Raw genomic sequence first — 14,670 nt, 5'->3', positions numbered from 1 at the left:
TCAGCCAATTTATCTTAACTATTTGACACCAGTCACCTTTACCTGCTGCCTATCTCCCTGCTAAATTATTCACACAGTCCCTCTGAATTCAAAACCTCCTCTCCACCTCAAGCTGGGCTACAGTTTCTCAGGTGACAGCAACACTCAATACTGAAATGGCCATTTGGGTGAATTGAGACAAAGTGACTGTTGGCTATTTGAACTATGCAGGGCAAATAATAACTGGACACAGCTAGACAGAGATCAGGAACAGTAACCCTGATTAGTGTGAGAGCCCTGAGGCTGATCATAATGTCCTCACAGTTACCCTAAAATCACCTAATTCAGCACCGAAAGGGAATGAAGCTTGGCATTGTGTTAGTCAGTGTAGTTAGTGCAGGCCACATCACCCAAGGTCTCCCCACAGTAAAACTGCTGAAGCTGAGGGGAAACTATCTAATTCCTAGGACCAGAATGAGCACCACGCATAAGCAGGGGACCCTCACTCAACAGTGAAATGCTACCAGCTCTGCAAGCTCATTCCTGAACACAATGTGACAGACTAGCTCCATCTTTTCCTTTGTCATTCAGTGGATTGGGTGCATTGATTCTGCGGTTGAGCGGTGGATTGTTGTAATAATACTTTGTGCCAATGGAATTCACATCCATGATGTCCCAGACACCAAAGTGATTTTTGAAATACAGAAATCACTTAAAAAAGAATTCGGAAAGCGTCCTAACTCTGCAGTAGATGAGCTGAGAGAGGTAATTCTAAAATAATATGACATTAATGAGATCAGATGTGGGGGACTGTGAGATCTCTATTTTAAAAGGGATATTCAAATCTTGGAAGGGTTGTAGAGTGGGCGAGATTGATTGCAGAAGCTGAAAGGGACAGAACTATAACTATTCATGGACTTCCTCATGAAAGGGAGAACAGGCTGACTGCTGATCTGATTATGACGGGGCTTTCAGGATGTGGATTTTGTCTGAAAATTAAGAGGTGATTCTCGTTTGGAATGAAGCAAAACGCGGACAAAAGGCGATGGCAGATTCAAATAGGCTAATAGAAACATAAAGGTTGGCCCATCGGCGACGGTATTGAAACCAAAGATTGTAATAGGATCGAAAAGTGAGCGGATAGGATCCCGGGTTTAAAATGCAAATACTCGGCTCGGTGAATTCATCAATTTTGTCCCAAAAAAAGCAATCAGGCGCCACAAACCAGTCTACGCCTATTCCTGGTTCCCCCCCCTTCTTAAAACCAGGCTGCTCTGTAATGTCCAGGGTTTTTACAACATCATGCTGTCTCCCTGTCCTCATTTGGGGAAGTGGATGGGACAGTGTGTAAAGGCAAGATCACTAAATGTCCAGCTAAACAGCGCCGTCACAGAATGCCACATCAACTGGAATCAACTTAGGGAAAACTGTAGACCCCCCCCCCCCCCAACCATCCACACACACACAATCCCACTCATTACATACAGCTTTCCCCCTAAAATGTAAGTTTTCTACAAGGAAGCAGACTTCCTGTTAATTTAGCTGCAAAGTGAAGTTACACAATCTCTAGCCCACTGCGCTTTCAGACTGAAATAAACAAAGTCCAGTAACAGCCCCCGCCCCCCCCCCCCCCCAATACAGCGGCAATCTGACACAGCTCAAGTGTAGAAAGTTCGCATTTAGCAGTGAAAAGAGAGCCTGTAGAAATAACTCGGCAAGCCCCTTGCAGTTGGAACTTTCAATCAAGCACAGCTCCCAGCAGCGCTGCACCCGGCAACAAACTGCAGCGACTGGCAAATAAAGTAAAACAAATTTACCTTACGCTTCATTTTAATAATCCTCCCAAAGTGTCAGACTAACCCTTTGGTTTGCAGGGTGCATTCAGCGCTGTGGGTCTCAAAGGTCTCACACGCAGGTCATTGCTAAGGCAGAGAATGAAAGTTGTGTGTAGTCTCACTCGGTAAGTAGCAGCTCTATACAGCGCTCGCCTCTGTCTGAGTCTCAGCTCCTGTTAGACAGACACGGCAGCGAAACTCCACTTTATTTGCATGATTTGTACACAGCGGCCTCTCATTGGCTCAATAAGAGTTACATCGGCAAAAGGTAGTGCTTCAAAATAACCAGCAAAGAGAGATTTAACAAGAAAACCGTGAATGTAGCATCCTCTTCTCAGCTCTGAAGGGAAGGAATTCTTTGTCAGATCAGTCAGATTTAAATAATTTTTAAAAAATATATAAGCCCACAAAGCGGATCCTGGAAATCTTATTCCTATGACCTAGCAACCATCAAAACGGCCTGCTAAAATGGATTCATTTCAAAGCTTCATGCACCCAACATGAAATGGCCCAAGAAACAAAACGTTTTCTGTTTATAATCTCTTCTGTTGACCTCCCCCGCTGACATTTCTGTTTGAGTTATGTTTCTCCCTTGTTCGGTGTGAATTCAAAGCGATATGACAGTCAGATTCCAACAGGCCTGTCACTGAAGAAAAACAGCACTGTCCTTGTATTCACACCTGGCCCAAAAACACTACATATTATCAGCACATTCATTCGAATGATTCAAGTCAAACTTACTATATCATTCTCTAACATATACGCACTGACCATTGTATTTCAGCTCAAATTACCCACCGTCCCACTTATTCTTAGCTTCTCACATCATGGACCTGAACTCCCACTGCCTAATTTACCACGTGGGCAATGACACACCCAGACGTTACCTGCTATCTACATGCACAGAGATGGGATGACTGTAGATAGAACATGAGTACCAATTTACTACTGAAGAAAGTGGATGCCATTGGGGTGGTCTTTCATTGAACTGTGCTGGAATGACTTCTGGTGAGTTATAAAACTAAGGCAGGTAGCAAGAGCTTTAAAATAAATAGGACCAGGGAACAAGTTTGGGAAGATGTGATAAATTAAATAGGTGAGGCAAGAGACCAAGATAGGAATAAGAGAAATGATGATCAAAACCACTGTGTTCATGCAGGAAGGGACAGATTGTATGAACCTAAGAATGCACCAGCAGATAAATCTGAAGCTTACAAAAATAGTAAAACAAGAACTAAAGGCTCTGTATCAAAAAGCATGTACCATTCTTAATGTCTTAATTCAGGGAGTTGGGAAATAGGTTAAAAAGTAGGGTCACTAGGGTGGCCATCTCTGGGCTGCTCCCAATGCCTCGTGCCAGTGAGGCTAAGAATAGGGAGTTGGTACAAATGAATGCCTGGCTAAAGGACTGGTCCAGGAGGGAGGGCTTCATTTTCATAGATCAATGGGAAGTTTTCAGGAGAGGATGGCACCTGTACAAGAGGGAGGGGTCACAACTAAGTTGGAAGGGCACAAATATCCTGGCTGGGAGCTTTGCTAGTGCAGTTCGGGGGGGTTTAAACTAGTATGGCAGGGGGGTGGGGATCAAAATATTAGGTCTACAAGTGTGGAGGCTGGGGACGAGCTTGGGGCTGGGACAAGGCTGGCAAAGAAGAAGAGCACTCTGGGGGAGGACGACCTCACTGAGCCTGGAGGTCTGGAGTGCTTATACTTCAATGCAAGGAGCGTAGCAGGTAAGACAGACGAACTTGGGGCCTTAATGCGCACGAGGAATTTGGATGTGGTTGCGGTGACAGAGACTTGGTTGAAAGAGGGACAGGACTGGCAGCTGAATATTCCAGGGTACAAGTGTTTTAGGCGAGACAGAGGAGGGGCCAAAAGAGGTGGGGGAGTAGCGGTATTAGTTGGAGAGCATATTACAGCGGTGCAGAGGGAGGACAATTCAGAGGGGTCGTGTAACGAGTCACTCTGGGTGGAGCTTAGAAACAGGAAAGGCGCAGTCACTATGTTGGGGGTGTACTACAGGCCCCCCAACAGCCCAAGGGAAGTGGAAGAATGGATATGTCAGGAGATACTGGATAGGTGCAGGAAAAATAGGGTTGTTGTAGTGGGAGACTTCAATTTCCCTGGTATAGACTGGAAATCGCTGAGGGCAGGGACTCTGGATGGGGAGGAATTTGTAAAATGTGTACAGGAGGGTTCGTTGGAACAATATGTAGACAGCCCGACTAGAGAGGGGGCTATACTGGACCTGGTACTGGGGAATGAGCCCGGTCAGGTCTTCAAAGTTTTGGTAGGGGAACATGTGGCAAATAGTGACCACAATTCTGTTAGCTTTAGGATAGTGATGGAAAAGGATGAGTGGTGTCCCAAGGGTAAGGTGTTGGATTGGGGGAAGGCTAACTTTAGTGGGATTAGGCAGAAATTGGCAGCTCTTGATTGGGAGAGGCTGTTTGAGGGTAAATCCACATCTGGTATGTGGCAGTCTTTTAAGGAACAGTTGTTAGGGCTACAGGACAAGCATGTGCCTGTAAAAAAGAAGGATAGGAAGGGTAGGATTAGAGAACCGTGGATAACCAGGGAAATTGAGGGACTGGTCAAAAAGAAAAGAGAGGCGTATGTTAGGTCCAAGCAGCTAAAAACGGAGGGAGCTCTGGAGGAGTACAAAGAAAGTAGGAAAGTACTCAAACGGGGAATTAGAAGAGCAAAAAGGGGTTACAAAATGTTCTTGGCAGACAGGATTAAGGAGAATCCCAAGGCATTTTATTCATACGTTAGGAACAAAAGGGTTGTTAGGGAAAAAATCGGACCTCTCAGGGACAAAAGTGGGGACTTATGCTTGGAGCCCAAAGAAGTAGGGGAGATCCTAAATGAATACTTTGCGTCGGTATTCACAAAGGAGAGGGATGTGTTGACTGGGAGTGTCTCGGAGGGGAGTGTTGAACCGTTGGAGAAAATCTCCATTACAAAGGAGGAAGTGTTAGGTTTGTTAGAGAATATAAAGACTGACAAATCCCCAGGGCCTGATGGAATCTATCCAAGGCTGCTCAGGGAGACGAGAGGTGAAATCGTTGGGCCTCTGACGCAAATCTTTGTCTCGTCACTGGACGCAGGTGAGGTCCCAGAGGATTGGAGGATAGCTAATGTGGTCCCGTTATTTAAGAAGGGTAGGAAGGATAACCCGGGTAATTATAGGCCGGTGAGCTTGACGTCCGTGGTGGGGAAGTTGTTGGAGAAGATTCTTTGAGATAGGATGTATGCGCATTTAGAAAGGAATAAACTCATTAACGATAGTCAGCATGGTTTTGTGAGAGGGAGGTCATGCCTCACTAACCTGGTGGTGTTTTTTGAAGAAGTGACCAGAATGGTTGACGAAGGAAGGGCCGTGAATGTTGTCTATATGGACTTTAGTAAAGCGTTTGACAAAGTCCCTCATGGTAGGCTAGTGAAAAAGGTGGAACTCACGGGATAAAGGGGGAGGTGGCTAGATGGGTGGAGAACTGGCTTGGTCATAGAAGACAGAGGGTGGTAGTGGAAGGGTCTTTTCCGGCTGGAGGCCTGTGACTAGTGGTGTTCCGCAGGGCTCTGTACTGGGACCTCTGCTGTTTGTGATTTATATAAATGATCTGGAAGAAGGAGTAACTGGGGTGATCAGTAAGTTTGCGGACGACACAAAACTGGCAGGACTTGCAGATAGTGAGGAACATTGTCAGAGGCTACAGAAGGATATAGATAGGCTGGAAATTTGGGCAAAGAAATGGCAGATGGAGTTCAATCCTGACAAATGCGAAGTGATGCATTTTGGTGGGAATAATGTAGGGAGGAGCTACACGATAAATGGAAGAACCATAAAGGGTGTAGAGACGCAGAGGGACCTGGGTGTGCAAGTCCACAGATCTTTGAAGGTGACGTCACAGGTGGAGAAGGTGGTGAAGAAGGCATATGGCATGCTTGCCTTTATAGGACGGGGCATAGAGTATAAAAGTTGGGGTCTGATGTTGCAGATGTATAGAACGTTAGTTCGGCCGCATTTAGAATACTGCGTCCAGTTCTGGTCGCCACACTACCAGAAGGACGTGGAGGCTTTGGAGAGAGTACAGAGGAGGTTTACCAGGATGTTGCCTGGTATGGAGGGGCTTGGTTATGAGGAGAGATTGGGGAAACTGGGGTTGTTCTCCTTGGAAAGACGGAGGATGAGGGGAGACTTAATAGAGGTGTATAAAATCATGAAAGGCATAGATAGGGTGAACGGTGGGAAGCTTTTCCCCGGGTCGGTGGTGACGTTCACGAGGGGTCATAGGTTCAAGGTGAAGGGGGGGAGGTTTAACACAGATATCAGAAGGACATATTTTACACAGAGGGTCGTGGGGGCCTGGAATGTGTTGCCGGGCAAGGTGGTGGAGGCGGACACACTGGGAACGTTTAAGACTTATCTAGACAGCTATATGAACGGAGTGGGAATGGAGGGATACAAAAGAGTGGTCTAGTTTGGACCAGGGAGCGGCGCGGGCTAATTGTTCTTTGTTTCTCGTTTCAAGGCTTCATTCTATGATCATCTTGCTGGTGCCAGTACAGAGCGAGACTGCGGATAGTTGGGAACCTGTCTCGGGGGCAGGGAATTCAGATGGTGTTCGTAAAGCAGAAGTGGAAATGAATAGGGTTGGGAAGCATTTTCTGATCAGGGCCAGTGTGATCTCCTGGACTCGTTTCGATCGCCACAGGGGGTCGGAGATGAATTTCCCAGATTTTTTTTTTCCCCATATTGGCCCTGGGGTTTTCACTCTGGGTTTTCGCCTCTCCCTGGAGATCACATGGTCTGGAATGGGGGGGTGGGGGTGAGTTAATAGGTTGTGATGAACAAAGCATCGTAGCTGTGAGGGACAGCTCGGTGGATAGGATATTAGGATGTAGATAGGCTGGAAAATTGGGCGGGGATCCTGGATTCAGGATTCAATCCTGGACCGGGGAGCGGCGCGGGCTTGGAGGGCCGAAGGGCCTGTTCCTGTGCTGTATTGTTCTTTGTTCTTAACAAAAATAGATGAATTAACAGCAGAAATTGAAATAAATACGTATGATCAGATACCCCTTCTCTTCCTCAGGCTGCTGGACCTTCGATGCTTGCCTTCATCGGCCGGGGTATTGAGTTTAAAAATTGGCAAGTCATGTTGACGCTTTATAGAACCTTAGTTAGGCCGCACTTGGAATATAGTGTTCAATTCTGGTCGCCACATTACCAGAAGGATGTGGAGGCTTTGGAGAGGGTACAGAAAAGATTTACCAGGATGTTGCCTGGTATGGAGGGCATTAGCTATGAGGAGAGGTTGGAGAAATTTGGTTTGTTCTCACTGGAGCGACGGAGGTTGAGGGGAGACCTGATAGAAGTCTACAAGATTATGAGAGGCATGGACAGAGTGGATAGTCAGAAGATTTTTCCCAGGGTGGAAGAGTCAATTACAAGGGGGCATAGATTTAAGGTGCGAGGGGCAAGTTTTAAAAGAGATGTACGAGGCAGATTTTTTACACAGAGTGGTGAGTGCCTGGAACCCGTTGCCGGGGGAGGTAGTGGAAGCGGATATGGTAGTGACTTTTAAGGGGCGTCTTGACAAATACATGAATGAGATGGGAATAGAGGGATATGGTCCCCGGAAGCGTCAGGGGTTTTAGTTAAGTCAGGCAGCATGGTCGGTGCAGGCTTGGAGGGCCGAAGGGCCTGTTCCTGTCTGTAATTTTCTTTGTTCTTTGTTCTTGACCCAATAATATGATCAATGTAGCACCAACTGAGGGTCACAACTAGGCCTCTCCAGAGATGAAAACTTCACCCATCCATCAGCCACTGGTTAAACTACATTGTCTCTCGCCTAGAGGATACAGAGAACAGATCATTTTTTCTTCTCTATCAATTCTGATTTGTAAACGAGAGTACATATAAACATATGAATTAGGAGCTGGCCATTGAACCCTTCGAGCTCACTCTGCCATTCTATGAGAACATGGCTGATCTAATTGTGGCCTCAACTCCACATTCAGTCTACCCCCGATAACTTTTGATTCCCTTGTTAATCAAGAATCTATCTACCTCTGCCTTAAAAATATTCACTAATCCTGCCTTTGCTGCTCTCTGAGGAAGAAAGTTCCAAAGACTCATGACGGAAAGAAAAAAATTCTCCTCATTAGGGAGATTCCTAATTTTTAAACTGTGTCCCCTAGTCTAGTCTTTCCCACAAAGGGAAACATCCTGTCAAGCCCCCTCAGGGTATTGTGTGTTTCAATAAGATCCCCTCTCAATCTTCTAAACTCCAATCGATACAGGCCCAGACTGTCCAACCTTTCCTTGAGATAACTACCCCCCCAATCAAATATCAGTCAAATGAACCTTCTCTGAACTGCTTCTAATGCATTTGTATCCTTTCTTAAATAAGACCAAAACTCATTATGTCTACTTCACAACTTACTTATCTTATCTTTACTTATCTTTGTATAAACAACACATTTGGCAACCATACATTCTGGTCTCTTCATTCATATTATTGATATAAACTGTAAATAATTAAGGCCTCAGCACTGACCCTTGTGGCACTCCACTCACCACAACTTGCCAATCTGTAAATGATACATATATGCCTACTCTCTGTTTCCTGTTAGCTAACTAGTCTGCTATCCATGCTAATACGTTATCCGCTACACAATCTTCTCCTATCTTGTGTAGTAACCATTCATGTGACACTTTGTCAAATGTGCTTTGGAAATTTAAGCATAGCATAACCACAGGTTCCCCTTTAGCCATGCCACAGTGGTTTTGATCATCATTTCTCTTATTCCTATCTTGGTCTCTTGCCTCATCTATTTAATTTATCACATCTTCCCAAACTTGTTCCCTTGCCCTATTTATTTTAAAGCTCTTGCTACCTGCCTTAGTTTTATAACTCATCAGAACAGTCATCCCAGCACAGTTCAATGGAAGACCACCCCAATGGTACAGCATCCACTTTCTTCAGTACTGGTGCCAGTGCCCCATGAATTGAAATCAATTTCTCCCACACCAATGTTTCAACCATGCAGTTAACCCTCTAATCTACTTTCCCCTAAGTCATTTGTTTGTGGCTCAGGTAATAATCGAGAGATTATTACTTATGAGGTTTTGCTTTTAAATTTAGTCCCTCGCAGTTCACATTCCCTCAGCAGAACCTCTTTCCTAGTTCTACCTCAGTCATTGGTACCTACTTGGAGTAGACCACTGGATCCTCCCCCTCCCACTCCAAATTTCCCTCTAGCCCAGAGCAGATGTCCTGAATCCTGGCACGGGGCAGGCAACATAGAACCGTGTCTATCCCCTGACTATACTGTCCCCAACTGCCACTGCATTTCTTTTAATTCTCCCCCTGCTTCCTGTATTCTGGTGCAATGGCCAGTTTTCTCATTCACACTGCAGTCACCACTTCTATCCATATAAGCTGCAGGAACCTGAAATCTGTTGGACAATTGCAAATGCTGAGGCTACTCCATTTCTACCGCCTGTGTTCCCACACCTGCCTCATTCACATCCTCCCATCCCTGAACAAATTAGAAGACCCTTTCCGAGGAGTGTGACTTCCTCCTGGTACAAAGTGTCCTGGTAACTTTCCCGCTCCCTGATGCGATACAGTGTCGGCAGCTCATCCTCCAGCTCAATGACTCTGAGTCAAAGCTCATCAAGCCCTGAAGAAACACAGCTGTTGAGGTGAGGTTAAAAAAACCCAAGTCTCATAGGCTCTGGAACTATGCTGATTGATGAGTAGCTGCTGAGGTTTTTGTCATAAGTCTTTAATAAGTCTTTAGTTTATTTCTGTTAAGTTTAATAAATAAATCAAGACATGACAGAGCATTTCAGTTCCATGACGTGCAAATCCAGTTACAATGTGGGAACTCCAGGATGCATCTCATGTTCTGGTTAACCACAGTGCAGCAAGTGTCATCAGTTGGAGATGTTCAAGTTGTGGATTTCAGATCTTCAGCAGTAGCTGGCATCAGTGCCATGTATCTGCTAGGCTGAGAGCTACATTTCTGGGAGAGGGTATCTCACAGTTGAAGGGTATGTCGGGAATGAGGGACCACCAAACAGTCAAACAGGGCTATCCAACTGGTACAAGAATTCCTTCAATGCATCTTCCTCTCCAGTCGATATTTAGTTCTGAATACTTATGAGGCGATTGTTCCTCGGAGAGTACAGCCACAGACAAGTCCAGGGCACCATGAGTGCCCAACTGTACTAGAAGAGAGCAGTAAGATCAGGAAAATAATAGTGATAGGGATTCTATAGCAGGGGAGCAGGTAGGTATATCTGCATTCACAGATGTGACTCCAGGATGGTTTTTGCCTCCCTGGTGCCAGGGTCAAGAATGTCACTGAATGTCCACAGAACATTCTATGGAGTCATGTCCATATTGGTACGAATTACAAAGATGGAAAGAGGGATGATGTCTTACAGGGAATTAGGAAAGGAATTAGAAAGTTGGACCACAAAGACAGTAATCCTTAGATTACTCCCAATGCCACATGCTAGTGTGTACAGAAAGAGGGCTTTAAATTTTAGGTGTATTTTAGGACCAATTTTGGGAAGGTGAAACCTGTGCAGGCTGATAAATTGCACCTCAATGAGGCCAGGACCAATATCTCCGCAGGCTGATTTGCTGGCACCATTGGAAAGAATTTAAATATGTTTGGCAGGAGGGTAGAAAAAGAAGCAAAACTGGAAATAGAAAGCTCTAAATTAGTAAGTGTGTATGGAAGATTGTGGAAACAAAAGCTAGGCTAGAAAACAGACAACAAAGGATTTGTTTGGTGCAAGAACTCCTTTACTGCAAAGTGTTCCCTGAATAAGGCAGATGGTTTGAGGACACCACGCATTATGAGATTATCGCTATTACTGAAACGCAGCTTAAAGGGCAGGAATGACAGTTCAACATTCCTGGTTATAGGGATTTCAGACAAGCTAGAGAGGGGGATAAAATAGCAGGGGAGATTGGTTAAAGAAACCAATGAGGAAGGGTGATATGTTAGAGGAGCATCCAATGAGACCAAAGGGGTTGAATTGAGGAAGAAAAACACATCACACTGCTGGAAGTAGATTATAGACCATGAAGCAGTGGAATGAGATGGAAGAGCAAATATATTGGCAAATTGCTGAGAAGTGCAGAAGCTAAAAGATAATAATCATAGGGGATTTCAACTACCCTCATATTAACTGGGATGAATTCAATGTAAAAAGTACAATAGATGCAGAATTCTTAAAATACATTTTGGAGAAAGATTTTAGCCAGTATGTAAGAAACTCAACAAGAGAAGGGGCAGTTCTTGGTTTATTTTTAAGGGTAATTAAGGCAGGTGTAATGAGAATCAGAGGGAGAGCATTTAACAAAAGGGTTCACCATATCGTCAGATTTAGTGTAGTTATTGAAAAGGATAAAGATTGTCCAAGAGTAAATGTTTTAAATTGTGGAAAGGTTAATTTTACTAAGATGAGATGTAAGTTAGCAAAACTGGACTGGAAAAAGCTGATGGAGGATAAATCAATGTCAGAGCTATGAGATTCAGTCAAGGAGAGCTAAAATGGACTCAAAGTAAATATGCTGCCACAAAGGAAAAGAGGTACAAAGAACAAATTACAATACAGCACAGGAACAGGCCCTTCGGCCCTCCAAGCCCGCGCCGCTCCCTGGTCCAAACTAGACCATTCTTTTGTATCCCTTCATTCCCACTCCGTTCATGTGGCTATCTAGATAAGCCTTAAACATTCCCAGTGTGTCCACCTCCACCACCTTGCCTGGCAGCGCATTCCAGGCCCCCACCACCCTCTGTGTAAAATACGTTCTTCTGATATCCGTGTTAAACCTCCCCCCCTTCACCTTGAACCTATGACCCCTCGTGAACGTCACCATCGACCTTGGAAAAAGCTTCCTATCTATGCCTTTCATAATTTTATACACCTCTATTAGGTCACCCCTCATCCTCCGTCTTTCCAGTGAGAACAACCCCAGTTTACCCAATCTCTCCTCATAACTAAGCCCTTCCATACCAGGCAACATCCTGGTAAACCTCCTCTGCACTCTCTCTAAAGCCTCCACGTTCTCCTGGTAGTGTGGCGACCAGAACTGGGCGCAGTATTCCAAATGTGGCCAAACCAACGTTCTATACAACTGCAACATCAGACCCCAACTTTTATACTCTATGCCCCGTCCTTTAAAGGCAAGCATGCCATTTGCCTTCTTCACTACCTTCTCCACCTGTGACGTCTTCAAGGATCTGTGGACTTGCACACCCAGGTCCCTCTGCGTATCTACACCCTTTATGGTTCTGCCATTTATCGTATAGCTCCCCCTACGTTAGTTCTACCAAAATGCATCACTTCGCATTTATCTGGATTGAACTCCATCTGCCATTTCTTTGCCCAAATTTCCAGCCTATCTATATCCTCTGTAGCCTCTGACAATGTTCCTTACTATCTGCAAGTCCAGCCATTTTCGTGTTGTCCGCAAACTTACTGATCACCCCAGTTACACCTTCTTCCAGATCGTTTATATAAATCACAAACGGCAGAGGTCCCAATACAGAGCCCTGTGGAACACCACTAGTCACAGGCATCCAGCCGGAAAAAGACCCTTCCACTACCACCCTCTGTCTTCTGTGACCAAGCCAGTTCTCCACCCATCTAGCCACCTCCCCCTTTATCCCATGAGATCCAACCTTTTGCACCAACCTACCATGAGAGACTTTGTCAAACGCTTTACTAAAGTCCATATAGACGACACCCATGGCCCTTCCCTCGTCAATCATTCTAGTCAGTTCTTCAAAAAACTCCACCAGGTTAGTGAGGCATGACCTCCCTCTCACAAAACCATGCTGACTATTGTTAATGAGTTTATTCCTTTCTAAATGCGCATACATCCTATCTCTAAGAATCCTCTCCAACAACTTCCCTACCACAGACATCAAACTCACCGGCCTATAATTTCCCAGGTTATCCTTCCTACCCTTCTTAAATAACGGGACCACATTAGCTATCCTCCAATCCTCTGGGACCTCACCTGTGTCCAGTGACGAGACAAAGATTTGTGTCAGAGGCCCAGCGATTTCATCTCTCGTCTCCCTGAGCAGCCTTGGATAGATTCCATCAAACACTGGGGATTTGTCAGTCTTCATATTCCCTAAAAAACCTAACACTTCCTCCCTTGTAATGGAGATTTTCTCTAATGGGTCTACATTCCCTCCGAGACACTCCCAGTCAACACATCCCTCTCCTTTGTGAATACCGACGCAAAGTATTCATTTAGGATCTCCCCTACTTCTTTGGGCTCTAAGCATAATTCCCCACTTTTGTCCCTGAGAGGTCCGAATTTTTTCCCCCTGACAACCTTTTTGTTCCTAACGTATGAATAAAATGCCTTGGGATTCTCCTTAATCCTGTCTGCCAAGGACATTTCGTGACCCCCTTTTTGCCCTTCTAATTCCTCGTTTGAGTTCTTTCCTACTTTCTTTGTATTCCTCCAGAGCTCCCTCCATTTTTAGCTGCCTGGACCTAACGTACGTCTCTCTTTTCTTTTTGACCAACCCCTCAATTTCCCTGGTTATCCACGGTTCTCGAATCCTACCCTTCCTATCCTTTTTTACAGGCACATGCCTATCCTGCAGCCCTAACAACTGTTCCTTAAAAGACTCCCACATGCCAGATGTGGATTTACCCTCAAACAGCCTCTCCCAATCAAGAGCTGCCAATTTCTGCCTAATCCCACTGAAGTTAGCTTTCCCCCAATCCAACACCTTACCCTTGGGACACCACTCATCCTTTCCCATCACTATCCTAAACACAACAGAATTGTGGTCACTATTTGCCACATGTTCCCCTACCGAAACTTTGAAGACCTGACCGGGCTCATTCCCCAGTACTAGGTCCAGTATAGCCCCCTCTCTAGTCGGGCTATCTACATATTGTTCCAAAGAACCTTTCTGTACGCATTTTACAAATTCCTCTCCATTCAGACTCCCAGCCCTACGCGGTTTCTAGTCTATACCAGGGAAATTGAAGTCTCCCACTACAACAACCCTATTTTTCCTGCACCTATCCATTATCTCCTGACATATCCATTCTTCCACTTCCCTTGGGCTGTTGGGGGGCCTGTAGTATACCCCCAACATAGTGACTGCGCCCTTCTTGTTTCTGAGCTCCACCCACAGTGACTTGTTACACGACCCTTCTGAATTGTCCTCCCTTTGCACCGCTGTAATATGCTCTCCAACTAATACTGCTACTCCCCCACCTCTTTTGGCCCCTCCTCTGTCTCGCCTAAAACAGTTGTACCCTGGAATATTCAGTTGCCAGTCCTGTCCCTCTTTCAACCAAGTCTCTGTCACCGCAACCACATCCAAATTCCTCGTGAGCATTAAGGCCCTAAGTTCGTCTGTCTTACCTGCTACGCTCCTTGCATTGAAGTACATTGAGGTAGAACTCACAAATCTAGAGTCGCCACCGCAGCGCCCCTGCCCCCCCCCCCCCCCCCCCCCCCCCCACCCCCCGCTCCTGAAGGTCAAACATCATCCAGAGTGAAATAAGGCAAAAAAGTATGTCAAATGCCAAATGCCAAGAAAAAAACTTGGATTAAAAAGTGCCTTTCATTATCACCAGAGAACTCAAAGCACTTTACAGCCAGTTAAATACTTTTGAAGTGTAGTCACAGTTGCAATGCAGGCAACCAATTTGCACACAGTAAACTCCCACAAACAGCAAAGTGATTATGACCTGATATACTGGCTACAGACATGTTGCTGGAGGACTGCTAACTTAATACTGTTGTTTAATAAGAGAGGGAGAGATAGCCGAGTAGTT

At 45.3% G+C, this 14,670-nt stretch overlaps 1 protein-coding gene across 2 annotated transcripts in view; it reads right to left on the bottom strand.

The window, feature by feature from the left end:
- Positions 1 to 1,993, bottom strand: part of nedd9 (neural precursor cell expressed, developmentally down-regulated 9) — a 72,933-nt gene extending 70,940 nt beyond the window's left edge. The window contains exon 1 of one of the 2 annotated variants that reach the window (XM_078241095.1): positions 1,797 to 1,993. In XM_078241095.1, the coding sequence (XP_078097221.1) occupies positions 1,797 to 1,808 (12 nt within the window). In that variant the 5' untranslated portion in view covers positions 1,809 to 1,993. The remainder of the gene's footprint in view (positions 1 to 1,796) is intronic. The other variant, XM_078241087.1, reaches the window with a different exon arrangement.
- Between the last annotated feature and the right edge of the window lie 12,677 nt (positions 1,994 to 14,670).

The sequence above is a fragment of the Mustelus asterias genome, chromosome 2 (genome assembly GCF_964213995.1).
Source record: "Mustelus asterias chromosome 2, sMusAst1.hap1.1, whole genome shotgun sequence".
NCBI classification, from domain to species: Eukaryota; Metazoa; Chordata; class Chondrichthyes; order Carcharhiniformes; family Triakidae; genus Mustelus; species Mustelus asterias.
This window is presented reverse-complemented; position numbering and strand designations above follow the sequence as displayed.